This window comes from Trichechus manatus, unplaced genomic scaffold (genome assembly GCF_000243295.1).
Source record: "Trichechus manatus latirostris isolate Lorelei unplaced genomic scaffold, TriManLat1.0 scaffold00016, whole genome shotgun sequence".
NCBI lineage: Eukaryota > Metazoa > Chordata > Mammalia > Sirenia > Trichechidae > Trichechus > Trichechus manatus.
Window position 1 is genome coordinate 70061 of NW_004443952.1, and position 14443 is coordinate 84503.

A 14443-nucleotide genomic window follows, 5' to 3' on the forward strand; every position below is an offset into this window, starting at 1 on the left:
AGCAAATAATGTCTAAGCTCCCAACCCCAGATAAAATATAAGGAAGTTAATGACCAAAACAAAACAAAATGTGTTGCCATCAAGTCAATTCCAACTCATAGCAACCCTATAGGACAGAGTAGAACTGCCCCATAGGGTTCCTCATAGGGTTTCTGAGGCTATAGTCTTTACAGAAGCAGACTGCCACATCTTTCTCCCGCAGAGTGACTGGGGATTTGAACCACCAATCTTTTGGTTAGCAGCCTAGTGCTTAACCACTGCTACCAGGGCTCCTTAAGTTAATGACAGCATACATATATTCTACCATCTATTGAACACTTAATAAATGTCAGGCATTGTGCTAAGAACTTTACGTAGAACACATTTAATACTCATATAATTACCTCTATGAGTTAGAGAAAATAATCTTTTCCATTTTGTGGCAGAGGCTTCTAACCTCTCTTTGTGATTAAGCAAGTATTTAGATTAATAAGTGGCAGCACTGGATGCAAACCAATGCATATCTGACTTAAGAGTGTGAGCTAGAAACCCCTCTGCTATCTGAGGGCTGCTATTGCTGCCATGGTATCATTTCTGCCCTACCCATGTTTGTAAAAGCTCCTCTGTGCCATGACTTCACGATGAAACCGGGGCAGATAGTCTCAGTGATGATGTTTATTCACAGCTCCTTTCCCCCAGTTCTCAAGAGTTAGTGCTACCTCCCCACTGCTTTCCCTCTCCTACCCCCAATTACTGTCATCCTGCCCTATAGGAATAGAAATTACCAACTTGTGCATGACATTTCTGGAAGAGTGCCAAGATTTATTCCAGGAACATCTATCTCTCTTCATTTCACCAGACTTTCCCACCATAGCCCACAATCCTGTCATTATTGTCTATAGTCTGTGTAAAGTTACTTGATACTATAGCTGTACAAACATTGAAATCATTATTTTCTTTTCTTTAAAATTAGGTGTTGTGAAATTTAGCAATCTATAAAACAAAGAAAGGAATTTAAAGGATGTGTTTTGTTGAAAGCATTACATCACAGTCCGTTTTTTTTTTTTTTTTTTCTCTTTTTAGGTCAAAACCGATGACCCAGTTCTTCCAGAAGAAAATCAAGCCATCAAACAGTACCAAGCAATTACATACTCATCTCTCAGCCAAAGTTACCTTTATATTGACTGGACTGAAAACTATAAAGCTTTGTTAGTAGGAGAATATCTGAATGTTATTGTTACCCCCAAAAGTCCATATATTGACAAAATAACTCATTATAATTATTTGGTAAGTACAATAATGATAGATTCATATATATCTATTACCCTACCTGAAACATTTTCCTTTGCTTCTAGAGAAGCATTAGAATTATCCCTTTCAGAACCCAGGGTCTAGAAGGGAGAGTACTGACATGTCATGGGGATGTTAACCAATGTCATTAAACAATATATGTACTAACTGTTTAATGAGAAGCTAGTTTGTTCTGTAAAGCTTCATCTAAAGTACAATTTTAAAAAAAGAATTATCCCTTTCATTTATGCTTACAAAGCACTTTCAAGAACATCATTGTCTTGGTTACACAGAGCTGCTATAACAAAAATAACCACAAGTGAGTGGCTTTAAAGAACAGAAATTTATCTTCTCAAGTTCTGAAGGCTAAAAGTACAAATCAAGGTCTAGGCCATACTAATTCCTTGTCAGTAGCCCTGAGCTTTCCTTGGTTCCTTGGCATTCCTTGGCTTGTAGATGATCCTCTCATGGCATTTGTCTTCCCTGTGTGTGTGTCTGTGTCTATTCTGGTCTTTATATAAGTCAGAAGTGATTAGATTTAGATCCAGCCTAAGCTGGTATGACCTCAATGACATAATAAAAATAAAACCCTATTTGCAAACAGGAACACATCCACAGATACAGGAGTTAGGATTTCAATACGTATTTTGGGGGACATAACTCAAACCATAATAATCATCTTATTTGATAATCAGTTTTTCAAAAACTTTGAGATAGAGTATGATTTTCATAACCATTTCACAGATGAGGAATTTGAGGGACAGAGAGGTTGAAAGACTTGCCATGGTCGCTCAGCTCAAAAGAGGAAGATTTTGATTTGAACTGAGGACCTCTGACTCCTGGTCTGATGATATTCCCTTTCACTAAATACAGCCTCATTACTCCACAGAGAGAGCCTGATTAAATTCTTTTGGCCAAGTCTCACATCAATCTATTACCTCTTCTCTATTTAATGGTCAAAGATTACACGCCTAGGCCTAGTTCAAATGTGTGCATTTCATTAGTGTAAAAGAGGGGACCCAAGAGTTGAATCATATCATACCTGTTCCAATACTACAGTCAGCAATATCTCTATTGCATCATTTATATTAAACAAGCGGTAGATCAGTTAAGCCTGCTGGTGAAACCTAGAAAAGAATGTGCAGAAATTGTTAAAGGCTTCCTGACAATTCTCAAAGAAAAGGAATGAATTATTCCAATGACCAGGCCAAACAGGTGGTGATGGCTTTTTCAACATTTTTGAGGAACAAGTTGAAAAAAATAAATGAAGACCATAGAAAAACATTTACTGATGAAGAATTAGGAGAACCATCTTGGGCTATGTACCAAAACCATGTATATAGTCCAGTTCTCTAAGGACAATTTAAAGAATCTTTGAGGACATTTTAGCTTACTGAGATTTATCCTTTTTAACCTTAAACATTCGGTTTAAGACTTAATTCCCAGATAAGATGTACTTATCTATTTTTTTAAATCAATGAAAGGGAAGAGGTTTCAAGGACAGTGTGACAACTTTATATAGATCTGCATTCAGATTTTAGCTTTCTAATTTCCTAGTTACGCGATTTGAACTAAAACCAGTATGACTTTTAGTTAGTTCCTGAGCCTGTTTCTTCAACTGCAGAATGATAGTAATATTCCTATATCACTGGTTTATTGTGAGAATTAAAGGAGTTAAATAATTGTAAAAGTTTCTGTCACATATTAGGCCCATAAGTGTAAACTTTATTTTTCTTTAACATAGTTTCTGCCCCAGCTCCAAACTCCGTTATGAAGCACAGGTTTTGTTTTTGTAGTTAATGTTGCTGCCACTGTTTATTTTTAGATTTTGTCCAAGGGAAAAATTGTACACTTTGGTACAAGGGAGAAACTTGTAGATTCATCTTATCAAAGTATAAACATTCCAGTGACGCAGAACATGGTTCCTTCAGCTCGTCTCCTGGTCTATTACATTGTCACAGGAGAGGAGACAGCAGAATTGGTGTCGGATTCAGTCTGGTTAAATATTGAAGAAAAGTGTGGCAATCAGCTTCAAGTAAGTCACAAAGTATAAATCACAATCTGATTTTCTCCTGAATGAAGGAGGCTGTAAATGTCTGTAAAAAGTTTTGTCTCATACAGATGACCTTTTCTTTTCTTTTTCAAATGACCTTTTAGGTTCATCTATCTCCAGATACTGATGTATATTCTCCAGGCCAAGCTGTATCTCTTAATATGGCAACTGAGTCAGATTCGTGGGTGGCTTTAACAGCAGTGGACAGTGCTATATATGGAGTCCAAAGAACAACCAAAAAGCCCATGGAAAAAGTTAAGTAGTGCCTTGCTGTGGTTAAGGTGCATGGCATGGCTCAGTGCAGTGATTTATAAACTGTGGCCACCAGGGTAGGTTGTGAAGGAAGAATTAAAGAAAAATGTTTTCCACTTGCTACCTAGTCGATTCCGACTCATGGCAACTCCATGTATGTCAGAATAGGACTGTGCTCCACAGAGTTTTCAGTGGCTGATTTTTCAGAAGTAGGCCTTTCTTCCAAGATGCCTCTGGGTGGACTCAAGCCACCAACCTTTCAGTTAGTAGTTGAGTGTGTTAATCATTTGCAGCACCCAGGGGCTGCAAAGGAAAACTAGGTCTACTTTTCTATAATCTACTCAAAACATTGGTTCTTAGAAAGGTAAGTCATCCTCATGTTAGTTCCCAAAGCACAGGTCAGTCCTTTTTTGTTTTTCCAAGTACGGATAAGCACATGGAAAACCTTGAAAACATTGTGCTGAGTGAAATTAGTCAGACACCAAAGGACAACTACTGTATGATCACACTTACATGAAATATCTAGAACAGGCAAATGCATAGAGACCAAAATAAATCAGTGATCACCAGAAGCTAGAGAATTATTGCTTAAGGGGTACTATGGTGTAGAGAATTTAATTTTACCTAAAGTAATGTGGTCTTACCCTGTTTCCTGAGGGATAACTCTAAACCCTTGGAATTTCTTGAATAATTGAGATGCCTTTGTTAATCTAAACAACACCTGGTGTCACCTAACCTCAGGAGGCATGATTTGACCTATTATGCATATGCATGCAATGAGGTCTCAATCATGATTGAGACCAGTATAGGTTCAGAACTCGGAGGATCCAAGACCTTCCTGGTTAGCAAGGAGAGGGTGATGCATCCTTTTGGGGATATGCAAGCTCCAAGTTGGCAACCCTCCAAGATCTCACCCATACATCTCTTCCTTTTGATGATAGTGGTTTGTATCCTTCTGCTATAATAAATCTGTAATCATAAATATAGTACTCTCTGTGAGTTGTGTGAGTCATTCTAGTGAATTATCGAACCCAAAGGAATAGTGGGAGCTAGCAGGTGAAAGTGAGGGAGCAAGGGGAGACCCCCAAGCTTACAGCTGGCATCTGAAGGGGCAGTGGGAAAACCCAGAATTAGTGGCCAGCAGGCCAGAAGCAAGGGTATCATGTGGACCCCCAAGTTTTGCAGTTGGCATTTACTTGTTTGACAGTCCGAAGAACATGTCCTTTTAACTTGTGAGCTCTGATCTAGCTCCACGTGGCTAGGGACAGAAAGAGAGAGTACTATGTTAAAGATGATTGAGAAGTTGGGAAGTGGGTGTTTGATTTATCTTCACATTTTGGGAATTGGATTTACATTGATTATTATCCTTAAAGGTGCTAAGTTTCTGTTTGGGATGATGAAAAAGTTTTGGAAATAAATAGTGGTGATGCTTATACAACATTATAAATGTAATTAATGTTACTGAATTGCACACTTAAAAATGGTTAAAATGGCAAATTTTATGTCATATGTATTTCACCACAATAGAAGAGGTCAATGACATATATCAAAATAAAAACAAAAAAAGCATAAGGCAATGATAGCAATTTGGGAATGCTGGGAATTATTTTTTGTTTGTTTTATTGTAGCAGTACAAGAGGAGGCTGGATAGGTAACCTCTGGGTTTGTTTATTTATTTTTTATTCTCATTCATATCTGTAGGGCAAAAGAACTTGGAAGTGGTTCAGCTCCCATAAGTTCCCATTAATCTCCACTACTCTGAGCTACTATTTTCTAGGCTTTAAGTTATTTGAACAAGAAAGGAAAAATGTGAAATTGTGAAGTTAAAAACATTCAGAGAAGAAAGAACATTCAGGGGTCAAGATCAAAACTGGAATAGCCCCAAGTTCTCACCCAGTTAGGATCTAGACCCCTCCCCCAAAAGATCACAAGAGGTTGTTCTATTTTTAGCAATTTAAAAATTGCTTTGTTTATTAAATCACCATTCATGCATTCACCCATTTATTCATTATTTTTTGGACATTATATTGATTGCAGTATGCATTCTCTGTACAAAATAACATGGGTCAGTTTCTAAGAATCCCCTCATCAAAGCTATTTGCTTAAGATTTAGTTTTTTATTTAATTTTGAATAGGTATCTATTTATGAATATGCAAAAGGACAAAACTAAAGAAATATAGTTGGCAAGACTGGGAAATTTGGTTTTTGGTAATTTGATAGAGTGGCCTGTGTATTCCACAGGTTTGTTATAACCGTGTAACAAGTAGTATGCTTTGGAGGAATGACTTATACATTTGAATAGGCTCAACATTTTTCCTTTCTGGACAGGTATTTCAGGCTTTAGAGAAGAGTGACCTGGGCTGTGGAGCAGGTGGTGGTCGCAACAATGCTGATGTATTCCATCTGGCAGGACTCACCTTCCTCACCAACGCAAATGCAGATGACTCCCAAGGAAATGGTAAAACATTCAGGTTTAACCAAACATTTTTTATTTTATTTTTCAAATTAATTACTAAAATTTACATTGATAATCTGCCTCCAAGACCTCATTTTTGTCCCTCCTCCAAAACATTTTCTATACTGATCTTAGAATCACATGACTCTGTCACTCCCCTGGATAAAATGTTTCACTGGCCTTCAACATAAAGTATAAATTCTTTAGTGTAGTGCTCAGAGTCTTCCATGATCTTCTACCCACTCTCTCCAGCTTTATCTCTTACCTTGCTCACCTCACCTTAAGTTTAAGCCATACAGAACCAAGCATAGTTCTTGGGTGGCACAATGGGCCTTTCCCCATCAGGACTGTTTTTCCCCTTTATTAATCTGGAGAAGCTAGTGAGAATCATCTCCTCTATGGGGCTTCATCTCCATAGAGGATTAGTCGTTCCCTCCTTTATAGAGACAATACCATAGTGACTATATCCTTTAACAAGTAAAATCACAACAGTGTATCACTGCACATTCTTACACTTCATTACTTATATGTCTTGTCTCATCCACTGCACTGTGAGCTCTTTGAGGGCAGGGACTACATCTTAATTATCTTCTTTCTATGGTTTTAAAGCTGTTCATAAGTACATTTGGTACTATGGCATTCATGTTTATATTTGTAATAATATATCACAAAGAGCAAAAAATAAAAACAGCATACACAACAAAAGCTTTGCTCACTCTAAGTGCTTTACTCTCTATAATCAATGGATCAGAGAAGTTGTAGGGTTCAAACCCTAACTCAGATCAAAAGAGTCAAACTAGATGACACGAGACCGTGAGCTCCACTCAGATAAAACAAGTCATAGTCAGATGTGTGGTGCACCAGGCCTAATCCAAAACAGGATCTCAGTATTTGCTGAACGAATGACTTGGAATACTTTAAATACTTAAATAATTGTGTGGAAATGGTTTTGTTTGTTTGTTTTTAGATTTTCTCCCCTTTTTTCCTTTTTCTTCTTCTTTGTTTTTACTTTTTTTTTTCTTTCTTTTTTTTTTTTGTTTAAACAGATGAACCTTGTAAAGACATTCTCAGGCCAAAAAGAATGCTGAAACAGCTGATAGAGGAAGCAGGTACTCTAAAAGTTTCATGTGATTGGAAAAAAGGTTATGGTCATATCATTCAGGAGCTGAGGAAAATTGAACATTGTGTAATTTCCCTGAATTCAAATATAGTGGGTGAAAAGAAGATATGTACAGATGCCTAGCTCACTTCCCTCAGAAAGATTTATCCAAATGAATCGAATAGCTCATTTGTTGTTGTTAGGTGCCATCGAGTTGGTTACGACTCATAGCGACCCTGTATACAACAGAAACACTGCCCAGTCCTTCGCTATCCTCACAATCATTGCTATGTTTGAGTTCATTTTTGCAGCTACTGTGTCAATCCATCTTGCGTTGAGGGTCTTCCTCTTTTTCGCTGACCCTCTACCAAGCATAATGTCCTTCTCCAGGGACTGGTCCCTCCTGATAACCTGTCCAAAGTATGTGAGACGACGTCTCGCCATCTTTGCTTCTAAGGAGCATTCTGGCTGTACTTCTTCCAAGACAGATTTGTTTGTTCTTCTCGCAGTCCATGGTATATTCAATTTTCTTTGCCAAAACCATAATTCAAAGGCATCAGTTCTTCTTCAGTCTTCCTTATTCATTGTCCAGCTTTTGCATGCATGTGAGGCGACTGAAAATACCATGGCTTGGGTCAGGCGCACCTTAGTCCTCAAGGTGACATCTTTGCTTTTTAACACTATAAAGAGGTCTTTTACAGTGGATTTGCCCAATGCAATATGTCATTTGATTTCTTGACTGCTGCTTCCATGGGTGTTGATTGTGGATCCAATTAAAATGAAATCCTTGACACCTTCAATATTTTCTCCATTGATCATGATGTTGCTTATTGGTCCAGTTGTGAGGATTTTAGTTTTCTTTATGTTAACGTGTAATCCATACTGAAGGCTATAGTCTTTGATCTTCATCTGTAAGTGCTTCAAGTCCTCTTCACTTTCAGCAAGCAAGGTTGTAACAACTGTATATCACAGGTTGTTAACTAGTCTTCCTCCAGTCCTGATGCTGCGTTCTTCTTCATATAGTCCAGCTTCTTGGATTATTTGCTCAGCATACAGATTGAATAAGTATGGTCAAAGGATACAACCCTGACACACACATTTCTTGATTTTAAACCACGCAGTATCCCCTTGTTTTGTTCAAATGACTGCCTCTTGGTCTATGTACAGGTTCTGCATGAGCATAGTTAAGTGTTCTGGAATTCCCATTCTTCGCAATAGCTCATTTGCCTAGCCTTAATCTGAGGAAAATACCAAAACACATTGCAGTCAAGTCAATTTTGACTCATGGTGGCCCCAGGTGTTACAGAGTAGAACTGAGCTCCATAGGGCTTTCTTTCTTTCTTTTTTTATTGTGGTTTAGGTGAAAGTTTATAGCTCAAGTTAATTTCTCATACAGAAATTTATACACATATTGTTATGTGACATTGGTTGCAATCCCTATAATATGACAGGACACTCTCCTTTCTACCACAGGTTTCCCGTGTCCATCCAACCAGCTGCTGTCCCTTCCTGCCTTCTCATCCTGCCTCCTGACAGGAGGCACCCATTTGGTCTCGTGTACCTGCTTGAATGAAGAAACACACTCTTCACGAGTATTATTTTATATTGTATAGTCCAGTCTAATCTTTGTCTGAAGAGTAGGCTTCAGGAATGGTTTTAGTTCTGGGTTAATAGAGCATACAGGCGCCATGGCTTCGAGGGTTCCTCCAGTCTCAGTCAGACCATTAAGTCTGATCTTTTTTTGTTTTCTTTCTTAAATTTTTTTTCTTATTGTACTTTAGATGAAGGTTTATAGAACAAATAGTTTCTCATTAAATAGTACACATACTGTTTTCTGACATTAGTTTACAACCCCACGACATGTCAACACTCTCCCTTCTCGACCTTGGGTTCCCTATTACCAGCTTTCCTGTCCCCTCCTGCCTTCTAGTCCTTGTCCCTGGGCTGTTGTGCCCCATTAGTCTTGTTTTGTTTTATGGGGCTGTCTAATCTTTGGATGAATGGTGACCCTCGGGAGTGACTTCAGTATGAGCTAAAAGGGTGTCCAGGGGCAAGTCTGGTCTTTTTATGTGAGTTTCAGTTCTGCTCCACACTTTTCTCCTGCTCTGTCAGGGACTCTCTGTTGTGTTCCCTGTCAGGCAGTCATTGGTGGTAGCCGGGCACCATCTGGTTCTTCTGGTCTCAGGCTGATAGAGTCTGTGGTTTATGTGGCCCTTTTGTCCCTTGGGCTAATATTTTCCTAGTGTTTTTGGTGTTCTTCATTCTCCTTTACTCAAGGTGGGTTGGGACCAATTGATGCATCTTAGATGGCCGCTCACAAGCTTGTAAGACCCCAGATGCCATTCACTAAAGTGGGATGCAGAACATTTTCTTAATAAACTTTGTTATTCTAATTGACCTAGATGTCCCCTGAAACCATGGTTCCATAGAGTTTTCTTGGCTGTAATCTTTATGGAAGCAGCTCGCCATGCCTTTCTTCCATGGCGCCACTGGGTGGGTTCAAACCATTCAATTAGTAGCTGAGCAAAAACTGTTTGCACCATCCAGGGATGTCTGAGGAAAACAGGTCTTTATTATTTCTGTCTCTAAAATCAAGAAGATTAACTTTTATTTGTCATAAAAATTTAATGACAAAATCCATGATTTGATTAACTTGGAATATACCTAGAAATCTATTTCTTCTATTTCATGTATTAACAGTTAATAGCATTTTGGATTATTCTTCAGGGAACAAGTCTAGTTTAATAATTAAACAAGTCTTGATTGTTTTTTAATAATTAGTTAAATACTAATATGAAAATTGGCCATGTTAACTTAAAATAGAAAGAACACTGAACTAGGAATCAAGGATTTGAGTCCAACTAATAATCATATTCAGAGTAATGTAATAATTCCTCCCATTTGTATATGAGTTGTACTAATTCTAACCTTCACTCTAAGATAATGATATGAAAAGAAATATGTTAACTTGAGCACATACAATGAAGGATGCCAGTAGTGAAGAACCCACAAACCATGTCATATAAGAAATATTTTTTTAAAAAATAGGCTATTTAGCTTCAAGAAGGAAATACCTGCTGCCATCGAGTTGATTCTGACTCATAGTAACCCTATAGGACAAAGTAGAACTGCCCCATAGGGTTTCCAGGGAGAGGCTGGTAGATTCAAACAGCTGACCTTTTGGTTAGTAGCTGAACGCTTAACCACTGTGCCACCATAGCTCCGTAGTGATGATAACGATCTTCAAATAGTTAAAGGCTCTCATATATGTAATGTATTCTACTTAAAGAAGACTGCTGAATCAACGTGCCAGTTTGAAAAGTTAGTATTTAGCTTAGTTGCAGGAAGCCCTTTAACCATTTAGTGTAAAATGGAGTGGATTTCCTAATAGATAGCATTCTCCCCACTCCTAGAATAGTTCCAAGCAGCGGCTGAGCCATCAACTAGTCATAGCTATTATGGGAAGGGGTCGTGGGTCAGAAGAAACCAGGTATCCTTTGAGATCCTTTCTAATCCTGAGATGTTATGACTCTGTGCATGATCAGGTACGCTTGTGTTATTACCATTTCAGCTGCTAAATACAAACATGCAATAGTGAAGAAATGTTGTTATGATGGAGCCTCCCGTAATGATGATGAAAGTTGTGAGCAGCGAACTGCACGGATTACCCGAGGTTCAAGATGTGTTGCAGCTTTCAATGAATGTTGTAGCATTGCAAAAAAGTTCCGTGATGACAACTCTCATAAAGATATCCAATTGGGAAGGCTACGTAAGTTTGACATTTTCTATCAAAATTCTGCCTAATACAGGGAATTTTGTGGAATTTTATGCTGCTAAGAAAGGGAGCTTTCATGCTCTATTTAAAAGTGAAAGTAGAAAAAATAACTTGCAAATGCGTGTAAGAAAAAAAATCTGTTATCATTTTTGGGAATTCGAAGACGTAGAGTACAGAGCAGAGTGTCCTAGTCCAGAGTCAAGACCCAGTACAAGCTTTACAGCCAACTCATTCTATAAAATTGAACGATGATTTATCATCTCTGATTCTCAGTCTCCTCATTTTTAAAGCAAGAAGCTTGGACCAGATGATCTCAAATATGCCTTTGAGTTCTAAACTTTTATGGTTCTGTGAAATTACAATTACCGAAAATTCTGTTTATACCTACACTAACTAAATATAGCAGAAAATTTATAAGGTTAAGTGTTTTTATATAAACAAATGAAATCTTATTTCTGTTTCAACCACAATGTATATTTTCAGAATCTACAGAACTCTCATTAATTAAAAACTTTTAGACTTTCCTTTCACACACACACACACGTATACCCCCCATACATATATATATATATATATATATACACCCACAAAACAGAAGCAGAATGACAGCTCCTTTTTTATAATCTGATTGTTTTGCTTAACAGTATACTTAAACATTGTCTGTATCAGTGAATATGTTTCTAAAAACATGATTTTTATGGCCATTTACCAAAACCATGCTATCAGATATTTAGGTTATTATCAAGTTTTTGCTTATTGTAAGCAGCACTTTAATGAGAAACCTAATTCATGTATTTTTCACTGTCTAAAGTTTCAAGTATAATCATCTGGTTTGGTTTCAGCTGCATGTTATTGAAATATTATACTATGGAAATATTCTTGTATCATACTAGAAGAGGCTGTTTTTTTAAATTAGATTTTCTGAAGTATAATTTATATATAATAAAATTGCCAATATTAAGTATAGAATTCAGTGAGTTTTGACAAAAATATACAGTTGTATAACCACCACCGCAGTCATGATGTAAAATACTTCCATCACTCCCAAAGCGTTACTTCATGCCCTTTGCAGTCCCTACCTCTGGCCCTGAGAGTCACTAATCTATTTTCTGCCACTATAGTTTTGCCTTCTCTAGAATGTCATATAAATGGAATCATATAAGATGTAGACTTCTGTCTCTGGCTTCTTTCACTTAGTATAATGTTTTTGAGATTCATCTACATTATTACATGTACTAGTAATTCATTTCTTTTTATTGCTGAGTAGTATTTTATAGGAAGGATATATGACAATTTTTTTATGCATTCACCAGTTGATGGACATTTGGGATGTTTCCAGGTTGGGGATATAATGAATAAAGCTGCTATGAACATTCAAGTACAAGTCTTTGTGTGAAGATATGTTTTTACTTCTCTTGAGTAAATACCTAGGATTAAGATTATTGAGTCTTTGGGTAACTTATGTTTAACTTTATAAGAAACTACCAAACTATTTTCCAAAGTGGTTAAACCATTTTGCATTCCCAGCAGCAATGTATGAAAGTTCCAGTTTCTCCACAAGCACATCAACACTTGGTATTATCAGTCTTTTTAATTTTAGCCATTCTACTGGGCATGTAGTGGTATCTCACTGTGGTTTTAATTTGCATTTCCTTGATGACTAACGATATTGAGATTATTGTTCATTATCTAACGAACATCACATCACTTTGTAATATGTCTGGTAAAATATTTGGCCTTGAGTGGTTTCCTCTTAAGTATGCACACATAAGTACTAAGCCAAAGACTCAGTGGGTTCCCTCTGCAAATCTCTGGAGCTCACTCTGTGCAGCTCCCTTCTTGCTGGTACTCTGCCCCTCATTTTAGACACCTTGGTCTCCCAAAACTTCTTCCTCTGTCACTTCAACTCAGGAAGGCCACCAGGCTCTGCTTAAGTTCCCCTCCCTCACTTGAAGCCTGTAAACTGCCTTCAGGAAGTAAGCTGGGACAATGTTAGAGTTTACCTCATTTTTCTCCCTTCTCTCAGGGATCACAGTCCTGTGTGCTTATGTTCTAACATCTGAAAACTGTTGTTTTATATATTATGTCTGGTTTGGGGTTTTTTAAGGTGGAAAGGTAAATCTAGTCCCTGTTAGTCTCTCTTGGACAGAAGACGTTCTGTCTACTTTTATTAAAGTAAATGTAAATAAATCTCTGAGTTGAGGAAGAGAATCACATAAAACCTCTCTATTTTATAATGTATACACAGTTATTGCAATTATAAAAATGTAAATGACTTTATAGACTGATTAGTGTATTATATAATCTCAGGAACATTAAACATTTAACAGTATACAAACCAAATCATTAAAGGTATCTGTATACTTATTTTATTTGTCAGTGCTATTAGTGAAGAAATCCAAAGCCTCTATAGTTGTATTTTGATATCTCAAAACAAAATGTTTCATTATAAATTTCAAAACCTTCCAGAAAATGCGTAAGTTATAGATTAATAGCCATATTTTAAAACTCAGCTATAAGTAGAATTTATGTTGTTTTTCCACAATTAAATATACATTTTTCTCCAGAAATAAAGACCCTTTTATCAGTAAGCAAGCCAGAAATTCGAAGCTATTTTCCAGAAAGCTGGTTATGGGAAGTTCATCGTGTACCCAGAAGGTATTATGCTTCTTTGACATTCCTCTGAAAAAATGTGGAAACTTGCAAATATTATGGCCAAAAATCTGGATACTACTCATCTCCTAATAGTTTGAGAGTTGAGATGATGCTACCATTTGGTCAAGTTTTTTGTTTTGTTTTCTGTAGTAATTGCTTCCAAGGCAGGATTAACTATTGGTAAACAAGGATCCTATTCCATGTAATTTCATTTCACTTCAAAAAGTATTTACTGAGCACAACTGTGAGGACCCGGTGGTGCAGGTGTTAAGCGTTTGACTGCTAACCAAAAGGTCAGCAGTTTGACTCCACCAGCCACTCCTTGGAAACCCTATGGAGCAGTTCTACTCTGTCCTATAGGGTTGCTATGAGTTGAAATCAACTTGACAGCAATGTTTTGTTTTGTTTTTATGTACTATACACTGTATTAAGCACATATTTCATGCTAAAATATCTGCTCTATAAAATAAACATTGATTAATAAAAGGTTCTTTTCTTGTTAAAGTCCTTCACTCAATACATTTTTATGGAATGCCTACTCTGTAGCAGACACTGAACATAGTGATAAACAAGAATGAGTCCCTAAGCATCATCTTTCCTAGGCAGGCTCAAAGAAGCAACTTTGCAATGAACAGTCAAGGCACTGAGTCCAGAGCCTTGCAGGAGCCTCCAAATAGGTCTCCTTGACTCTACCCTTGTGCCTCTTTAATTCTTCCTACACTGTGTTGTCCATTTCATCTGACATTCCCCTCAGCTAGCACATCCTCTGGTAAGCTTTCCCTGGCTCCCTCTCACCCCACCACTGACCCTCACCTCCACCAATGATTGTATTAATTATACCTCCCAATAGCACCCTATTCTTAATCCTGTTGCATTTATCACAC

At 37.3% G+C, this 14443-nt stretch overlaps 1 protein-coding gene across 2 annotated transcripts in view; it reads left to right on the forward strand.

Annotated features, from left to right (window-relative positions):
- C5 (complement C5) overlaps nt 1-14443 on the forward strand; it is a 114342-nt gene that overhangs the window by 33392 nt on the left and 66507 nt on the right. For both annotated transcript variants that reach the window (XM_023727340.1, XM_004372110.1), the window contains exons 12-18: nt 1063-1266; nt 3095-3304; nt 3427-3576; nt 5904-6033; nt 7077-7139; nt 10701-10898; nt 13472-13562. In XM_023727340.1, coding sequence (XP_023583108.1) covers nt 1063-1266; nt 3095-3304; nt 3427-3576; nt 5904-6033; nt 7077-7139; nt 10701-10898; nt 13472-13562 — 1046 coding nt within the window. The remainder of the gene's footprint in view (nt 1-1062; nt 1267-3094; nt 3305-3426; nt 3577-5903; nt 6034-7076; nt 7140-10700; nt 10899-13471; nt 13563-14443) is intronic.